This window comes from Amblyomma americanum, chromosome 9 (assembly GCF_052857255.1).
Source record: "Amblyomma americanum isolate KBUSLIRL-KWMA chromosome 9, ASM5285725v1, whole genome shotgun sequence".
In the NCBI taxonomy this organism is placed as follows: Eukaryota; Metazoa; Arthropoda; class Arachnida; order Ixodida; family Ixodidae; genus Amblyomma; species Amblyomma americanum.
In genome coordinates, this window is record NC_135505.1 from 109,875,945 (window position 1) to 109,896,434 (window position 20,490).

At 47.4% G+C, this 20,490-nt stretch overlaps 1 protein-coding gene across 3 annotated transcripts in view; it reads right to left on the reverse strand.

The window, feature by feature from the left end:
• The window catches only part of LOC144104039 (RING finger protein 151-like), a 34,922-nt gene extending 23,293 nt beyond the window's left edge, over window positions 1-11,629 (reverse strand). Inside the window, exons 1-3 of one of the 3 annotated variants that reach the window (XR_013308419.1) lie at window positions 11,288-11,629; window positions 9,096-9,315; window positions 6,852-8,231 (exon numbers count right to left, since the gene is read on the reverse strand). Coding sequence is in view for 2 of the 3 variants with exons in the window: in XM_077636821.1 (XP_077492947.1) it covers window positions 7,125-8,231; window positions 11,288-11,572 (1,392 nt within the window). In the remaining variant the exon portion in view is untranslated. Of the gene's footprint in view, window positions 1-6,851; window positions 8,232-9,095; window positions 9,316-11,287 lie in introns of those variants that run through there. The other 2 variants (XM_077636821.1, XM_077636822.1) reach the window with 2 other exon arrangements.
• Window positions 11,630-20,490: the final 8,861 nt, after the last annotated feature.

Here is a 20,490-nt window from a genome sequence, read left to right on the forward strand (position 1 = left end):
ATGTTTCTTTAGACAAGCTCGCTGAACTCGCTGACCGTGTTGCGGACTACTCACGGCTCCCCAACGCCAGCTCTGTGACCAGTCCGCCTCCAACTACTGCCGCCGACTCCCAACTTGCTAGCATCGAATGTCGACTTGATGCTCTTGCCAAGCGGCTCGATGTCCTCGCGCCTTTGCCGCGCCGTTCTCCGCCGAGGTTCAGGCCACGCCGCCGCTCCCCGGAATCCCAACTATCCGACGCGCGGCCAGCCACCTCGGCCTCGGGTGTCTGCTGGTACCACCGTATTTTTTACCACCGTAGATTTTTTATGCGGTCGTGAATGCAATAATAGCCTCCATATCTTCTATACGCCTGTGTATCCGGATTGAAACCGGCAGCGACGGGCAAAGTATACCTGCCATGCTTATGCTGTTGGCAAGAAGTCGTGGCAACGTTGCAAAGGCTGATGCATGACTGAAGTCTAAATTAACAGCTTTTTTTATATTTGAGAATTCGAGAAGAAAAAAATTGGCGGTGGTTTAACTCTGGTTAAACCTGGAGTGACGCGATAGCTACAGCTGGCCGTGTGAAAATTGCTCAGTTGAATTGCAAAGTCAGTCTTTCGCCGCTCCGTTTATCTGGGCGTCCTTTCTTCTTCGTGCGACTTGTCACGGCGCATGCGCACAGCTGTTGCAGCTCGGATTCGCCGGCACGCCGCGCCGCCAGCAGCAGCAGCTGCTCCGCATCACGTGACCAGCCACGTGCTTGTCACGTCACAAACCACGGCAGCTGCTCCGCACAATGTGTCCAACCACGTGACAGCGTGGCGGTGCAGCCACAGGGTGGCGGCGCCGCCAAGCTGAAGGCTCGAAATGCTGCCGTAATGTAGCTATCGCTACAAAATGCCAGTCGATTTGGGTGATTATGCCAAATGCGGATATGGGCTCTAGCATGATGTGTTTCGGTGCTGCGTTGCTCTGCTAGAATACGGTGGTAATCCACCGGATGATAAGCCAGCCGGTGGGCAGGGGCGCAGTGACGCAGTGGCCCAAGGCAGGTGCCGCCATCGGTGCGACCTGGGTTGCTTAGGTTGCGTTGCCGACTATGTTGCTCTTCCCGAGCAGCCTGTCACGATGAAATGGGCAGCCACCTGACGCGGTGGGCAGGTGAGCAGCATGCCACAGAACCGGCTTCGGGCAAACAGACTGACAAACACAAAACGGCCATATGCAGAGAATGACCGCTATAAGTGCTTGCGCGATAAAAAAAAAGGCCAGTGTTCTTGCAGCTGATTCTTTCTACAGGTTAAGTAGCCTGATGAAAAGGGTTGAGCCGTGAACGGGAGCCGAGAAAATTGCGAGAGAAACCATGAATCCTGTTACGCCAATGCTCATTTCGGTATACCTTCGGTGATTACGCTTATGCTTTTTATCTTATGAATGCATTTACTCTAAGACCAGACTTAACACACGCCGCAATATTGTTATGGAACATGTGTAGTATAGAATGTGGGTGGATAGCTCGTGAGTGCCGCTTCTGGACGGCGGAAGTGGATATAGGAGAGAGGGGGCAGTGATGAGGTAGATATAAAGGTGGAACCGGAGGTTGGTGCTTGGGCAGCCTCCTAGCTTGGGGCGCGGGTGGGGAGGTGTCGGGTGCTTCCGGAGGCAGCTGACTTTCCTACTGCGTCTTTGAATTCGGTTCTGACGTCACTTTTAATGCGATACCAATAGGGTTGCCGTCACACCAAAGCGCTGCCGATGTGCAAAAGGAAATTCGTTGATTGAGTGTACTTATAAGCCACTATCCAAACTGTACGTTCCCATGTTAAATGCTGTGTCTCTGATGCTCTCTCTTGTATGTTATTGCTCTCTTGTGTCACCTGTTGCTTTTATGTAGGGGGTCGAGGACCAGTCACGCTGCGGTTGCAGCTTCTAGCCTCGTCTTCCCCCATCGTTGATGGAAAATAAAGCTTATCTATCTAAGGGATCGAGAGAGGTCCCATCACCTTGTGACTTCATCACAACATGCCCGCCATGGCAGGTGGCTTCCTATTGTAAGAAACCTGTACACCCTGGCAGGTGGCATTTATATTAATGATTGGTCGAGAGAGTTCATAAAATCTTGGCAAGTTATGACACCCTGTATATCACATTGTGAGCAACCTAGTTTCTAGACAGCACCCTAGATAGAGAATGGAATGGAGGGGCCCCTTCAGCACCGCCTTAAAGGCATGAGTCTTCATATACCACTCATGGCGCAGTGGTACCGCGGTGAGCCCGTGGTTCTTGTGCGCCCCAGGTTCCTCTTACCGTGCAACATCTACTTGCCATTTGTAATTTAACTGCCACCTTCTATGATGGGCAGTTTACATACACCCGGTGGACAGTTGGTGATAACGCCGCAATGTTACGTGACCAAGGTGGTCCGCCAGGTTCCTAAGAGACCCCTCTGGGTAATTTTCGTGACTTTTTTGCTCACGGTCGACATCGGCGACCAGCGATTTTCTGCGACACGACCTGTTCACGCTGTCGCGTTAAAATGCTAAAAAAATACATATATAGCCAATTTTCGGCACCGTAGAAGCACATAGGATACTTTCTACTGCAGCTATCAGTTCGAACATGGCAAAGACGGGCCAAAAATTTCAAAGAAACTGACAAAAACACGCAGAAGTTGCAAGCGCAGCTGCGACATACGTGAAATAGAAAGCTGTCGCATTTCACCCCTAAGGTGACTTCAGCGCCCCCTTAGTTTAGTTTATGGGATTCAACGTCCCAAAGCGTCTCAGGCTATGAGAGACGCCGTAGTGAAGGGCTCCTGAAATTTCGACCATCTGGGGTTCTATAACGTGCACTGACATTGTGCAGCACACGGGCATCTAGAATTTCGCCTCCATCTAAATTCGACCGCCGCGGCCGGGATCGAACCCGCATCTTTCGGGCCAGCAGCCGAGCGCAATAACCACTCAGCCCCCGCGGCAGCTAGCGCCCCTTTAGTATTTTCAATCCGCCGCAGAGTGGGTTCTATAGTTATAGGTTGCGGAAGAAAATGGCAGCTCCACTACGTGTGTTCTTTGTGAAAAAAAAAAGGAGCCGTCGGGGAAGCCTAAAATCCTTCCTGTTACAGGCGAATTCGTAGTACTGGTCTACGCAGTATTCCAGGTGTCCAAGGTAAATGTAACCAAGCCTTTAATAAAGAGGAAGTCCACTAGCCCCAGTGAAACCAACTGAGGGTTGTTCAGGGTCGCGTGCCCAAGTCCGCAGTATTTTTTCGCTCTTTAATGTTAAATAATTATGTAAGCCTAATTAGCTGACTTAATTATTGACTCGACGAACAGAATATCAATGAAAAAGTTAAAATGTCTGAAAATGCCGCTAGCAGTGCTATTTCTACCAATGTACGATTAACGTTGCTTTATTTATTGGCCTTAAAAGAAAGCTATCACGTGACCAACTGCTGGGTCACATCTCTGCCCCATGTGCACGCAAAGGCTGATTGGGGAGAGCACTTCTGTAAAAATGGATTTTGTTCTCTAAGGCACTTCCTGCGACGTTGAAGTGACACCGTTACCACATAGACTTTTTTATTGTGCGAGTTATGGGCTGAGGCCGGTAAAAAAAATGCTTTACTTAAATGACCGCAAACGATTACGTCAGCTGTTTTTCAAAGCAATCTATAACTTGTCCATTGACAATTTGTCCCTCAGACCGCAGCGGTCGCCGAGTGGTTGAGCATCCGCCTGGCATGCGGGAGGTGCGGGATTCGATTCCCAGTGCCACCGAGTACCCGCCTGTGATACAATGGGTACAAGCTTTATCATGGTCTGGTGCTCGGTTTATTTAGGGTGAAACGCTTGGGAGATTGGTCGCTGGTCCACCTTCAGTTGAAGAAATAGACTTGTGCTTTGGCGCTCTTTGGCCACAGAGGCCCTTGCGCCATAAAAATTCATAATCATCACTTTGTCCCTCAAGACAATAATTAAAAAAAGCTAACTAGGCTAACTAATAAAAAAAACTTTTAAGAAGGAAAAACACTGCAGACTGGGTCACGTGACTTAAACCCCCGTCAGTGGTTTCACAAGGCTATAACATTCCGCGTTTTTTAAAAGCTTGCAATGGTATTAGGTGCCAAAACTTGTGCATAAGAGATGGGAAGACCGATTGGACATGCAAAATCCATCGACTGCATAAGGATGAATGTGCATGTGTGTATGGGAATATGCAAGAAAGGAGGCCTTCGCATTGATAACACGTGGCGTGTTTGATTGAAACAATGGTTGCGATTGCATGAAAGCAAAAGTGTGAAAACATACTCCACTGACACAATTAAGAGAGTGAATAATTGTCCTCGTCATTGGGACGCCCTGTTTCCCTTGCCTGGTGCAGTCATCCCGTGTGCTCGCGTACTCAGCGACAGTTATGCCGCATCGGGCTAAGCCTTCATAATTCAAAATTCAGCTGCTATCTCCAAAATGTTGAGCACAATTTGGCTTTTGCGGCGGAGCACATCGGTGCTCGACAAACCGGCAACCACTGCATTGCGCGACCTCACGTGAGCGAGAAAGGTAGCCAAGTGGATAGGCAACGGCAATAAAAGGAAGTGGGTATTCATCGTGCTGAGCACGTATACATAACATGGTCGAGCCCGTTTGAGGGACTGCGGATAGGAGCATCTCTAACCTCTGCTAGAAAGTGCATCGCTGCATCTCAAAGCACATGATGCGATCACCAAATCAGAGCAACGAGATAGAATGCGACATTTGAGACCCTCTCCAGCACCCTCTTATTTATTATAAAAGTGCCTGGTTTTGTCTTCCTTGTTCGAAATAAGGATTTTGTATTCACGGTATTTCTTAAAAAATTAATTGAATATAAGTGGAAAAGACAATGAATACCGAGCACTAGATGCTGCAAAGGCGGCATAGTGTCATGAAGTGGAAAAAATGCCTGGACGCAAGAAGGAAGGAAGGAAGGTTTGGTTTATGGAGGTTTAACGTCCCAAAGAAGCTCTGGCTATGAGGGACGCCGTAGTGAAGGGTTCCGGAAATTTAGACCTCCTGAGGTGCTTTAACGCGCACTGACATCGCAAAGTACATGGGCCTCTAGAATTTCTCCATCGAAATTCGACCGCCGCGGCCGGAAACGAAGCCGCGTCCTTCGGGGCAGCAGCCGAGCGCCATAACCATTGAGCCACCGCGGCGGCAAAGGAAGGAAAGAATAAATATTTATTGTAAAGGAAGAAGATTTTGGTTGAAGCAAAGCCGGTGGATCCCGAGTCCAAGACCCTAGTGGCTCCGGCCGATGCCTTGGAGATAGCCATAATCTACAAAGGCGATAGACTCTTTGATGAAGGGGAGAAAACTTCGAGAACTTCTAAATAACTTATTCTGATAAAACTCATTTAATTATTATTTATTATTAATAGCACCCACTTTTATTTACGACTATAGAGACAACTTCGGACAAATCAGCAATTTCGGTGAGTTGACCTAAATACCACCTCAGAGTTATCGCAAAAACTAAAACGAGAGCACCGCTCATGTCTCTCTTGTGTTTCTCGTGTCTTCTTCAGTGTTTGCGCAAATTTTTCGGAAATACATTTCCTATTTAAAATTTAATCGGTAATCACTCCGCTGTTTCGTTGGGAGGTAGCAACAAGACGAGACGATTTCGACAGTGGACAATTTTCTCAATATTTCAATGGTTTATGACAAGAAAAAAACGACAGTTGCGAGTTGTCTTTAATAAGATATAAATGGGAAATGGTATGTAAACAAAGATTGCACACGAGATGAAACGCCTAGTGTCTGCGAGTTTCAAAAACTCATTAATCAAGCAAAAACCTGGGCCACTGCCGATCGATGATGGCCTCCTGCTCCACGTAAATCACATCCTATAGCTTGGCTACGATAAGCACTGCGCTGTACGCTTAGTTCAGCCAGCATTCGTACAACCCACCTATCTTGTCGGGAAGTAAATTCCACCCCGTGTCCCATGGGAAGCCCGACTGCTTCATGTTTCGATTGCTGCCAGCGTCAAGATTGCGTGAATGTTTTCACTTTGCGGCATCCACGTCGTTACCTTGCGTCCTTTTTTTGCATCCATTTTATGTTTTCCCTCTTTTCCGATTACTCCTCTTTACATTCTCAGTCCATGGCAGCAAACCAGAACATCATCCTAGCCCTTTCTATCTCTGTCCTATTGGACAATTTCAACGCCTCCACAGGTGGCAGTGCAAACCAAGTGACGTTGTCAATCTTCCTCGAGCGCTGAGGAGGTTTGCAACGTTGAGTGGTTCTTGTTGTTGGTGAAAAATTGTGTCCACGGCGTGCAACTGTCTCTTGGAGAACACCTTCGCTGCACTGCACAGGGTTGGGGGAGGGGAGTTAAAGGGATAGAATACAGAACGGGTCCGGAGGCGGGAAACGGCGGCAAGAGCACGGCACAATGCGGAACGAAGAGCGCGATACACGCGCACGAGAAACTGCGGGCGGGCACACATTGCGAAGCGCGCACTGGTGTGAGTCAGAAGACGCCCATGCACTCATTGAACATAATATGTTTCTGAGTGCAGGAGGAGGGGAAGTGGAGACACCAAAGAGTCTCTGGAAAGGGTTGAAATTTCTTGGTTCGCAGCAACATTTTTTTTTCACAAAACAATTGAGGCTGAGATACATGTTTTCTAAATAAGGCTCGATAAAACGGTTCAACAAGAAAACAGAAGTGTCTTCGGGAAACAAACGACAGATATTGTTTTATCAACCGAAATAGAAGGTGGCCAAATTTTTGCCAACGAAAGGAAGTATTGAAAACCAGCAGTGCAATGTGAACGCTCTAATGAGTTTGAGGTGATTTCAATACTATGAACAACCAAGTAAATTACATTTTTAATATCTTTATTACGTATTATACAATAAAGATCACCATCGAAGTTTCAAAATGCAATAAAGCCAGTAAACATTTTTTCCAAGAGAAGGGGATCAAACTGCTTTTACAGAAACCTCCACATCACCAGGGACTGCCGTGCTTTCGGCCCAACATAATGCATCACGCAAACATTGAACAAAGAACTGCAGCCGGTGCATCGTTTTCTAGTTGCATGGAACGATCGAAGTGAGCTCTTGCACTCATTGAAGTGCAGTTCACGGTAGCAACTCCCACTTAATACGTAGCTGGTCGCCATGTACGTAGCCGCCACTGATAAGATCGCTGACGCTTAGCCACTCTGTAAAAAAATAACCAGGCTTATTGCTCGATGCTGCTGGTCTTTGATTAGCTCCCACATCCCGATGCGGTTTGAATTCCTTCACACGTTCTGCACCGTCTTCCGGGTGCATGACAACTGACCTGATGGTGTGTTCGAATGGCCACTGAATGACGTCATCCATTTCACCCTTATGTAGGCAGAAGCAAGCTTTGATTTTGACAGAACTGCCATCTTTATCAAATCTCACTCCAGGCGAAATGCAATAGCCGCGCAGGCATACCTTCTCGCTGTAATACACAGCCAACCCACTACTGATCGCTTTTTCGCGTAGGGAGGAAACGCCTGGCACAAAAAAATCGCACCTTGCAGCTTGTAATTTAGCGAGCCTGAGGATACTGTTAACGCTGTCCAATGTCTTCTCACTGTTTTCTTTCACTTCGTGTTCGACTTGTCCTATGGCAGCTGTGATTTGCAGTAAGCTGTCGCGTGTTTCGTTCAGTTCCTGCTTCAGTGTTTTTTCTAATAAGTCCATGCTTTCGGACATACTGTCAATTGCATTTCTGGGTGTGGCCAAACATTCTCTCACTTCCTCGCTAGAGGAGACGACTTCCTTCCCGCTTTTTCTCACACCCTTTTCACTTTCGCTCGTTCCGACCACTGGTTCTTTCCTCGCCGCTTCCTTCAAAACATCTATGCCTTCACATATTTCGTTTAGTCGGTCGCCATGTGTCGTAATATCTGCAGCCATCCGTTCCAGCGAGTTCCTGATTTCACTCGCCTGCTTTTCAAAGGCTCCGTCCAGAAAAGTTATAAACGCTCTTTCGTCCTTGAAGCCTGCCTGCGCATTGTATTCGGCTTCGAGAGAGACCGCAGTATTGCAAGAGTCCGATTTCAGGTGCGCGATAATGCTGCCGCAATTCACGGTGGCATAACACTTGGGGCAGCAAACGGTGTGGTGCCCACATTCACGCAGGAAATGCTGAATGATCCCGGAAGCAGCAGCCGCATACTGGCATCCACTTGTTTCATTCCAGCACTTAACCTGCAAATATAATAGCGGCGCCGTTGAGAGGAAAACTTAGATCATGCTTCGACAAGTTGAGTTATAGGTATTCCTCCGCTTGGTATAACAAATAATGCTGCGATTTCATATAACTACCAGAATATGCAGCGGCAACGACGGCTAAGCCGTTTAGGCGTTGAGATTTGACACCTAGATCCCGGGATCTAACGCGTACATGGCAGCCCAACTCTATAGAGGGTAAATGAAAAAAACGCCAGTTGAGTCTGCGATGTCAGTGCACGTTAAATATGCCCAGATAGCGGAAATTATTCCGGCGCCTATCACTACTGCGTCCCTCATAGCCCACGTGTCACCGTGGGACTTAAAGCATACCACAGTCCCCACCACTTGCTTATGCACCCACGGGCACGCGTTATATTTTATATGTTTGCTGCATGTCATCCAGTGTCATGCCAGGACAAAAAGAAAGTAATCTCTTCCAGTGGCAAAGAGACTGAAAATTGCTTCCGTGAAGTCACCAAACACTTTTGTTAAATAGAGAACTGAATTGTGACTAGTCCTGTTATGATAATGTGAAGCTTTTTCTCTTCACACCGAAGCGCTTCACCAGTTGTGGGAGCCGTCTCGCTATTCTTAATTTACAAGGACAAAGTTCTTTTTGAGGGAGCGATGGTGACGCCCATTATCAGCTGCTGCGAAAACTCAAGGCGCGGTTCAGATGCCATTCAGATATGCCGATGTGTTGAACCACAATTCGAGCTGTCGCATACACTAACCGGCAAAAAGAAAGAAAAAACTGAGTGCTTCAAAGGTGCGGAACCGAATGTCGAACGATTGCTTCGGTGGTATGACACAACTTTGATTTCAGTGTTCTTTTTTTACCTTGCCCAGCCGGAAACTTTGGCTGTGGGCGACCGGCGTTGCACTGAACACTTCTAGCGTTCCGTTGAGCGCATCAAAGTGCTCCGGCGTTCAATGCAGAAACCGCTTTCATGCCCTGCGCATGCGATGTCGGCAGACGCTTTCCTGCTTCACTGAGTCATGGAGTGTGATGTCACGGAGGGAGCACGCAGCACACCTGGGATGCCTCCTTTCCTCCTCTCTGCAACGCGGCGACGGAGAGCCCATCTGTTGGAGCTCCTCGCCGCAGCGCGCGCATGCGCAATGCGGCAACTACCCTCCACCTCCACCTTTCTGCAGCGTGGTCGGCGTGCTTAACTACCCTCTATACTACTTTTCTTCGCAGCAGCTGGCACGCGCGGCGTACGCGACTAGAAATATGTATGGCTCTTTAGAGGTCAAATTGCGGAGCCAGAGGTCGTACGCCTCAGCAGCCGAACGCCCTAGTGACGATGCCACTGCAGCGAATTAACATCAAAGCGTAGAACTACCAGATGCGCCAATCTGTCTGCCGTTACAACTTGGCAGTAATCTGTATAACCTGGGAGCTTTCTCATTTAATTTCACAGCGCTACTAGCATCACGATGAGGCTGTAAGACAGAGCTAGTGACACAAATCAAATAAAACATAAAAACCGACTCTACAAACCAAGATAACAAGCCGAAAATACATTAATGGCTATTGTAACAAAGTGAAAACATTCCCGGTAACGTAGAATAAAAAAAAATCGAAAATAACAATGCTCAAAGCGCTTGCAAAAACAACTGATGAGCTTTTATAAATGATCAAGCATCGGGTGTAAAACCATGATAGCTTTGATCGGCTTCATTCAAGAATTGTGCTCGGAAAGACGGAATTTCCTAAATATATCAGTATGATAGGAGTGATCTTTAACGATTTAAGACGTCATTAAAGAGGATGGGCTCTACAAGGCCCTCAGTACGCGTTTTTGCGAGCACGAGATAATCCTGTATTGAAATCGTTCAAGTTAGCACAGCTTCTGTAAACTGTCTGAAGTTTCACTTTACCCAGATAACACAGAGACGTAGGACAGCTTAACTATGGACAGGCTAATCCAGCCACTTTTGTTCGCACAGCTTCCAGGTTGTAAGGATACATTCACTGTACAACTTGCAAACAATTCATTGATATTCCATGAAAAAGCGAAGGAAAAATTTCCACTCCATAAATGTTTTTTTTTCCTTTAGGCGACTGCCTCTCAGTTATTTTATGTATGTCGAAGTTTCTGCTTGAATTGCTTTACAGTTTCCGAAACGGCATCACTCCACCTAGGATACGGTTCTACAATTATCCCTAGATAATTAAAGCTGCTCAAGTAACAAGAAAGGTGCCATCTATAGCTAGTATAGCATAAGACACATTACAACTTTCGCGTCCGTGTTGTGGCCCATCGCGAACAATTTCTCTCTGATATGTTTGGTTTCGTTTATCGGGGCTTAACGTCCCAAAGCGACACAGGCTAAGAGGGACGCTTTAATGAAGGGTTCCGGAAATTTCGACCACCCGGGGTTCCTTAACGTGCACTGACATCGCACAGTACACGGGCCTCTACAATTTCGCCTCCTTCGAAATTCGACCGCCGCGGCCGTGATCGAACCCGCGTCTTTCGGGTCAGCATCAGAGTGCGATAACCACTCAGCCACCACGGCGGCTACAGTTGCGATTCTTAACATCACACCGCAATATATTTTAGCGCATTACTAAGTGGATAATGGTCGCTTGAAATGTGATTTTCAGCTGGATTGGGCATTAATTAGTAACTAGCTTAATTGTCACGGATAGGGCGTGAATGATAAAACCTCTAAGTATTAAAAACCTAGACCTAAGGACAAATAGATCGTTAGGGACCTTCAAAATAAGTGGTGTAGGATGAGAGCCTACGTCATCAGTTTAAACGCAGACAAATCGACCAGGCAGATAAGATGAGAATAATGTAAAAGACAGATTGTTTATAACAATGGATCTAGTTTTCGTTTAACCTTAGAGTGCGCGTCGCGACCAAAGGCCTTTTCCAACTGAAAAAAAAAAAACATATCGGTTTTGCTTTACACACTGTTCTCGGACGACAAATTGCGAAATATTTCGAAGAGCGCTGTTCCAGTGAAAACTTCTTTCCGGTACACATTTGGGTCACTTTCTTTGTTTCGCTTACCTCCCTCCTCAGCAGCTCTTCAGCAGGAAAGTCCATGAGAGCGACATCTTCCTCTTCATAGTGGTTGCCGTCCAGCGGGCACGCATGCGAACCATCCCGCCCGCATTGCTCGTAGCAACACTCGCATAACACGTGTGTGCATGGCAGCAGGGCGGTTCTGTTCCTCACCAGGCCACAGGCGCCGCATACCCGATGTGGAGGCAGGGGTTTGACGAACTTCAGGGCCCTCCAGTCCAGTTCAGGGGAAAACCCGACCAGCGTGTACTGCGCGCTTGCAGCAGGCATATCGTTCTCGACGCACGGCTGTTGCACGGAGTGTTGAGGAAATGCCTTTTCCGCCACCGCTCCGCTCGCGATAATGCCTTTTCCTTTTTGTTGTTCAGCGGTTATTGGGACGACAATCACCGGCTTATCGGCTGCCGCTCTAGCCGCGTATGTCGGAGTGCGCGCTGAGCGAAATGTGTCGCCGCTGAAACGCTCTGTCACTCACACGTGTTGATCCCGAGAGGCAAAAAAATATGTGAAACACTCTAGCTGGCGATTGCTTGGGACGCCGCCATCACAAAAAACCGTTCACAAGCTGACCAGCACAGGAATTTCAATAATTTGGAGCCAAAGATATGCTGGACGGGTAGGGGCGTACTTCCTTGATTTTTGCATTCTCACTGCTTCAATTGATAAGTCTTGCTGACGAACAGTAACTAGACTGGATATTCCTCGGAAGCTAACATCACGACTTCCCATTTTATAACGAGCCTATCCCAAACTGTCTTCATGAGTGACGTCATCACAAAGCAACGTCGCAAGACCAGTTGTCTCATTAACAATGTCATGTGTCAAGATAAGGCAGGACGGGCTGCGAATCATAAGCTCTCTTATCACGGTTAATTTTTGGTTAAATTCAGTTATGTTAGCTGCGTCGTACGGAGGGCCCTCCAGAGACGAGGGTTCTAACAGAATAAAATAGTATACATCAATATCAAATTACAAACTTAAACAATACCGTAGAAAGAATTCCGAACTTCGACTCTGCGCGTTGTGATGAGAAATACGTAATACAAAGTGCCCGTCAGCGAAACATGCGTATCGTTGCATCTTGTTATAACGAGGTGAAAGTGGCCCCACGATCCGACATTAGAGCCTCAATCATTAAATCAGCAAACTGTTTCCATTTATCCTTAGGCATAGTTTTTAAGCTATAACTTCATTACATAACGTCACCATCGGAGTGGATCGCAGTTTAAAACAGCTATAAAATAAACGAAACATCTGCGGGTAGGTTTTCCGAAAGTGACATTTATTTCCGCGCCCAAGCTGTCTTCACCATCAAGAGGAGTCTTGAGAGTCGACCGAGCGTGTCACATCGGCAGTGCTGGCCTGCGCAGTAAACAGTTGGACCCCAATGTTGTCGATTAACGCGGTGGCTCTACCCTAGTCCGCCGTGCTGAATCTCCAAGGGTAACGAATGTCCAATTTTTATGATTTAGTTTTAAACTGTCTGAAAGTTTATTCTGTTAACCTTTCCCCGCCCAGTGCCACAATTTCGCGGCAAGCTTTTTTCTTGCCCTAACTTGTTACCGCGCTAAGCCTGCGTACTAATCGGTGGTAATTAAGCGTATTCTCAGTAGCAATCACTTGGCGACCAAAACGTTAGGTGCTGCTGTCTGTATAAAATGAGTTCACGAATTTGAGACATCTAGGAAAGAGTTGAGCGACGCCTCGTTTCTATTTTTGTGCAATTTTTTGCGAGAAAGATAGGAAGCATTGTCTGGTTAAATATTTATTAGGTGCCCCAGAAGTTTCCAGGTTTGAACAATGCTTTCGCGACAGATGAACAAACTTGTAACGTTCACTTTTGTATGTGGGTACATTAGCTAACACAATGTCGAGCTCATAATTTTCTTCCTCAATTCTTTCTTAACCAGGTATCCGACGGTTACACGTGAAGCAGGCAGTCGAAAAAGTGCCGAGTTAAAAGACATATTCTTAGCCAACTGAATAAAATTTTCTGTTACGATCATTGAAATTAAAGGGCCTGAAAAACGGTTTTGTTGTTGTTGTTGTTGTTGACCTATGTAAGATGTTTATCTTCATTCTTTTCTTTCATGATACGCAGGCCGACTGGAAAAATGAAGATGTCACAATTGGTACAGGAGAAGATTGCTTTATGGGGGCTTAACGTACCAAAGCGACTGAGACTGAAGGACGCCGTAGTTAAAGGCTCCGGAATTTTCGACCACCTGGGGCTCTTTAACGAGCACTGACATCGCACAGCACACAGGCGACTAGAATTTCGCCTCCATCGAAGTTCGTCGGCTGCGTTCGGGATAGGAACAAGAATAGACAAAAGTTTTGCACATATGTACTCCTTCCCGCTATTCTGCATTGGTTCACAAACCACTACATTTATGAGTCAGCAACAAAGGCATTACAAGCATGTAGCACTCAAATGCTGCATAATAACATTTAGCACGAGCTGCATTCTATACGTGCCATTCAACAGATTTCTTTTAACGCAAACGCATTACTACTGCTTTTACGAAAAAGACGCCAGCGTGTGTATGTGTGTGTGTGTGTACTCGCAGATGGCAGAGAAAATCCCCAGCGATGGCATGAAAAATGAGCTGACGTCATCAAGTAGCCGCATGACCTACACCGCAAGCTGGACACCCCACTTCAGACAACCCTTTACATGTTGTCCGTCTACATATACTCTCCACTGGACTACTTCCATGTGGAGCTAGTTTTCCAGACATTCATTCCAAAATTGTGGCCCAAGATTTTGTCAGTGTTCCGGGTGGCGTCATACGATTTTTAGGTGCGTATAACTTGCATGTGCCAGTCAAGTCGGAGGCCAGCTTGTGGCAGGGATGCAAACCGCTGACGTATGCACCTTCACTGGTATGTCTTAGTATAAAAACTGATTCCACCGTTCGCCGTTATTTATTCAGGGATTACTGCAGCGCCTGAAGGCACTGTTGCAGGGGAGACGTACAACAAAATCAAGCATTACAAGTGCCATTGTCAGTTCAGGTAATGTTACTATTCTAAGAACACATGGAACAGCCATAAACAACGCTTGCGTATTCAATTATGCATTTTTAGGATGAAATTAGTTTATGAATAAATGCGTGAAACACTTCCAGAGATGTGAAGACATCGATGTTTTTAGGCAGCTTGTGCCACACAGAGATGACATACGGAAAGAAAAACTTCTGATAAGCGTTAGTTCGACAACTAGTGTCTTGTACCTCAAAAGCGTGACCACAATTGGGCAGAACACACACAGCTTATCAATCCAGGTTTTATCGAAATGGTGTTGAACTTTCTTTATTTACTGCGTAGGCGCTTAGTACACAGAAGTTCCGAGCCAAAAGATGCCTTCATTGCTGAAACGCTGCATCGATTATTGTCACTGGTGACAATACGAGCAACACGGTACTGTACGCGTTCAAAACTAACTGCTAACGCAGCCATGCGTGGATCCCATACCCGCTGGCATAGTCAATAATGGGTCTAATTTGTTTGTGGTACAGCAGTTTTTACTTTCGCTTGGGTCTCCGGAAGGTGACCCTCCTATTCACCTAGATCCACACGGGAATCAACCCCCCCCCCCCCCCCCATTCCTTCTGTCCCTGCACCCACCCATTCGACACCCTTACCCCCATCCGCTTCTAATGCCCGGCGGATCCTCCCCGTTTGGGCCTGGAGCACCTGACCGGCTGGAAGGAATAGGACACCCTGTTGTGCTCCGCGGACACGGGCAAGGAGCAGAAAATCAACGGACCGGGCCGCTGCTGACATGGACTATCATGAATGTCTGGGTGCAGGGCCCTGGGGCCTACGGCATCTAAAACCCTTGATGATGACTTCAGGCTCCACGGCACATACGCACGGCGGGGGATGGGGCAGGGTGCATTGCAAAAACAAACGCACTCATGGAGAAGGAGTGAAGGATTTGGACAATTTTCTGTCTTATACTAGAATGCGTAGAAAATGAAAATATTGGAAACAAAAGAAAAAGTAGGGAATTCTCATTCTTGCAGGCGAATTTACCGGATGTAATTATATATTCGTGAATATAAGCGCACACACCCTTCCTCCAATGAAGGGTCCTCCTCACCCTCCATATGGGTGGTGTCAAACGCGTGTGCGTGTGTCACACATCGCGCCACCGGAATCGGTGCACAGTGGATCACACTGCCTCATGCCTTAGCATTCACGCACGTAAGCAGCCCTAAGCATCTCTGCCCACTTTTTCAGCTTTGTTTCCACCGCAGTGGGTATGCCGATGTTCGGAAACACGCAGTACAAATTAGGATGCCAAAGCCACCGGAGCAATGAGGCTGGTCATTCATGTTCAAGAAGAACAGCGCGAAAAGACAAGGACCACAGGATGATACACAAAGACAAGCGCTGATTTTCAACTAAAGATTTATTGCTCGGAACGTGGTAATAAATACATCAGGCTCTAAGCAACAAAAAGAACACATAGGAGTGATACACACTTGTCCACGCACACAAAAAATACCAAACAGATACAGCAGCATTACTTCCTTGCAGATAGAAATTCTAATTCTCTCTTTGACAAAGATATGGAGGGACTACTGATACATGCGTCATTTAGCCGGGCGATTTCAGCAGCTTCAATGATTTCTCGAGTCAGCGTATTGGGGTGTCTACTTAACACTTTTGTTTGTTGGAAGAATGGTTGGCACGTTTTGCTTTCGCAGTCTCGGCAGTGGATGCCGAGGTGCCCTTTAACAGTATTATAAACAGTGATATGTTCTCTTAGGCGCTCGTTCACACATCTGCCCGTCTGGCCAACATACTGTTTCCCGCACGAAAGTGGAATAGAATAAATGACACCTTCTTGGCATGCAACAAACTTATTTTCATGCTTTATGGAACACTTTTTTGGCGTGAATTCATCATTAACTCATTTACACAATTTCCCAAGCTTTTCGGGAGCCGGAAAAACAACTCTTACTTGAGCTCGGTTGCCTATCTTCTTTAGCTTATGGGAAAATTTATGAATGTTAGGAACAGCTGTTGTTTTTTTCTTTTTCCTTGGCAGACTCTGTCAGATCATTCTTGTTGTTTTTGCTTAAACTTGCGAGCATCGATTCAGAAACGGACACGAGCAGTTGCTTGGGATATCCTGCCTTTACAAGGCGATCAGTTTGCTGGTTGAAACTGTCTTGTTGAGCATGAATGCAAGATTTATTTAGAGCGTTGTAATAGCATGACTTCGCCACGGCACGTTTAACTAGCTTGGAATGCGACGATGCGAATGGAAGTAGAGGCTTGTTGCTTCGCGGTTCAAACGACCAGCAGGTATGATTCGGCGTAAAGCTGAGTCTAAGATCAAGAAATCTAATCGTATTATTTTCAGGAACTTCGGAAGTCAACGTGAATGGATGAAGGTACTGGACAAAAATATCTTGAATCTCTTGCTTGACTGGTTCAAAATTGTGGACATCGGTGTCCAACAGAACAAAGAAATCGTCAGCAAACCGAAAACAGCGCAAGGCTTTTGACCCTTCTAATTGTCGTTGGAGCCTTCTGTCCTTTTGTTTTGTTGCTCATCATCACATCATTTCATCATCACAAACAGCTATTATTGGAGGCATAAACTTTAAGAGAAAAACTATAACAAGTTAGTGTTTTTAAAGAGCGCGTTTTTTTTTGTTTTAAAGTGGATGCAAAAAAGGTCAGTGAAGTCATCTCCATGGCAACCAAACGTTGCGTATTCCCTAAGCCTAGCACCTCTCTAAACACGGAAGGAATCTGAAAATCTCGACCTAACCGGTTGCCTAGTGGTCTGAGCCTCCGCTTCGCATGCGGGAGGTGTGGGGTTCGATTCCCAGTGCCGCCGGGTACACGCCTGTGATGCAATGGGTACAAGCTTTCCCCTGTCCGATGCTCGGCTTCTTTAGGATGAAATGCTTGGTAAATGGGTCTAAGACCCCCACCTCGTGCAATGGAAACTACCTTGGGCCATGGCGCTCTTTGGCCAAAGCCGTCCTTGCGGCAAAAAACTCATCTTCATAAATCAGAAAAATCTGGCACATTTCATCGCTAAAACTTTGTGGTGCCGGTAGGTAGGTAAACTCTTTTATTGCGCCCAAAAACAGGGGACCAGTCAAAGGACCGGTTGCGCTGACTTAGAGGAGGTCGGCAGGGATCCTTTGGGATGCCGCGGCCTCCACCGCGCGCTGGATAAGCCAGCCTGCTTCCGCTGACACTAATATCCCACGCGCTTCTCTACTCACCACTTACACGGACATACTCCAGCACTACCGACTCCAAAGGTGCACATATCCTCCCGCACACCGCGATCTAACAAGACGCGAGGCCGTCCAATGGCGCAAACTACAAACTGGCAGCTTCCCACACCCCCTCTTATACAGCAGGATCTTTCCGGAACAGATAGCCCCCATGTGTAAACACTGCTAAACTCCGGCCACACTCATACACATGGTGTGGACTTGTGGTGCCGGCATCTTCAGACAAAGCGAAAGCTTTGTGTTCCTTTCGTTTCCTTTGAGCGTAATGCACAGAGTAGCGGCGACAACGAATCGGGGGGTGATGCGAAAGGCCCCGTTTTGACGGGCGCGCCATGGTGGCTGAACGTTGGGCTGCGTTGGGGCGCACGCCTTTTTGAACCGCCCGCAATTTATGACGTCGTACGAAGTGTTGTCGCTAAGCCTAGCAGCTCTGTAAATACGGAAGCAAGCTGAAAAACTGGCGTGTTTTATCGCTAAAATTTTGTGGTTCCGGCAAGTTCAGACAAAGCCAAAGCTTCGTGCGCATTTAGTTGGCGAAGAACGACGTACACAGCGTAGCGGCAACGACGAATCGGAGGTGAAGCAAGAGGCCCCGCTTCGACGGCCGCCGCCATGTTGGCCGAACGTAAAGCGGCGCAGGGGCGCACGCTATTTCGGCAAAATAGCGTTCGCCGCTGACGTTAACCCAGCGCGCACGGCGGGCCTTCCGTGCTGCGCATGCGCACTTCGACGCCCCAAACTTCCTGGGGCCCGCGAAGCAGGGGCACCCTATTCTAAAGCTCTACTGAAACGACACGCTTACCTCTCTTTTCAGCATTTCTTCTGCGGGCCATTCCTTCCATCCGACGTCTTCCTCTACGCATTTTTCGCCGTCCAAAGGACACACTCGAAGTCCAATCTCTTCGCTCTGCTGGTAACAGAAGCCGCACAGCACGTGCATGCATGGATGCCAGGCACTCGTCCTGTAGAGCAGACCACAGGCGCTACACACCATGTTCCCTGGAATGGGCCTCACGAAATTCAGGGGCCTCCTGTCCAGCTCGGTACTGAAGCCGACCAGTGTGTCGGGCCTGCTCGCCGTAGGCATACCTGTTACGGACGTGCCGTCGTCGAAAGGAAACAAGGAATGGCCGAGTAGCGTGCGGAGCGCGCCGTGTTCACTTGCGGGCTTCGTGCTGAAGACTGACCGTGGGAGCAGGAGCGCCAGAGAGCTTCGCTCGAGCACCAGAGTCTAAGGTGTATTACGACCATAGTACCACACATACAAAAGAGCGCCGCAGCTGCATGCGGGCTCCCCGGTGGGTATCACCTAACACGCTCGCTTTATCACGGCAGACGCGGACACGTTCACCCTGTCCACGACACAATACCAACATGCATGCGCTCAGAACAGAGCCGCGAAGAGACTGCGGGGCGATTACATAAGGCGCGCCCGCCGTCCCTTGTGAACTTGTAGCCAAGGCCACAATCACTGTTTTTTTTTTTTTTTTGCGAGACACGTCTATTTTCTTCGTGGAATCTCACTTGGCTAGCATGCGTGGCTACCCTCGCAAAGGCTCTTGCACGATTTAACATTAAATATACAGGTCTTTCAGATTCTATAGTTTGAGGTAGAATAGAAAGAGGTTAGTGTTTTTGCTCCATTGTTTCTTTGTCGAGGTTAAGCAGCGCCTGACAAGAAATACGCTTCACGGGAACAAGAACATAATGCACAGGGCAATCATGAAAAATTACGAGAAATTTAACATTCGTCTTTAGTGTATGGCTTTACAGCTTAAGTGGCTTAACGCACTTAAGTGCAGAATACGTCATTTTGAGCTTCTCATTCGTAGATCCCTTGGGAGTCCTCATACCAATCCTGGCGCAATTCTGCAGCGGTTAAGCGACGGCCCTGCGATGGCAGGTGCTGCCATTGGTGGTCGCAAACGTCCACCCGCCCCGGCACGCAGATTGCTCACAATACGGTGGGCATGCCGTCAGTTGAATTCCACTCTAGCTCGGGGGAGTGGAATGGTACTAAGAATAATTGATAAAATCCGCTCTTGCCCTACCAAATGCTACAGTCGCGTTTAGCTCAGTTGGTAGGCGACTGTCCCGGTCAGACGGTGGTCTCTGGTTCGAACCATGGACCAGGCGGCATTTTTCTTTACCTGTGGAGCTTTTTAAATTTACGTTCTTTCCTTTGTAGTCGTACGCCGGTGCTTAACTGGATGCTGGTGAGAAATTATTCTCTTAACAGTGCCACTGTGAAGTGTTACCGCCTTGTCTACTCTATAGCTGGTCGCGTCTTTTTGCAAGGTTGCTCCGTTAATCAATGTTTCGAACCCCCCTTGTGAGCCTGGGTGGGTTTAATGAACTCGCATTTCTTTTCTTTTGCCATGCTGCGCAGTATTTTCTTACATTCTCGCCTAATAGCAACATTTGAAGCAGTTCTGGTTGATGTCAAATGCTGCTGGAAGGAATGTCACTTTTGTCATGGTCATGTGCACAGGAGGACTGCATCCTCCCCCGGAAGCAACATAAGGGGTGGTTATGTGCGCCACCATGGCGAAATGAATAGAGGACGAGTCAAGTGAAACACGAAGAGCAAAGAGGCAAACTTCAACATCCGTGTAGGTGGTCTGCGATTTTTCAGGGTCCAGAAACTGCTGATATGAAATGGATATGGTCCACGCCTACATGTAATTTCCAGGTCTAATATTTCCTTACTTTTGCGCTTGTCTTTTACGAGTCCAGTTCGTATTTATTTTGACGGCGATTGTACGTGCTCTCCTCCTCCACTCCAGCCTTTTCACCTCAGGCTTCCATCCTAGAGGAAGCGATTCAAGTACAAAATTAAGAATCAGACACCATGTTTTGGTTTCGTGGCACTTCACGCTAAACGTGCAGACGCTGCGCCGAATCATCTCTCAT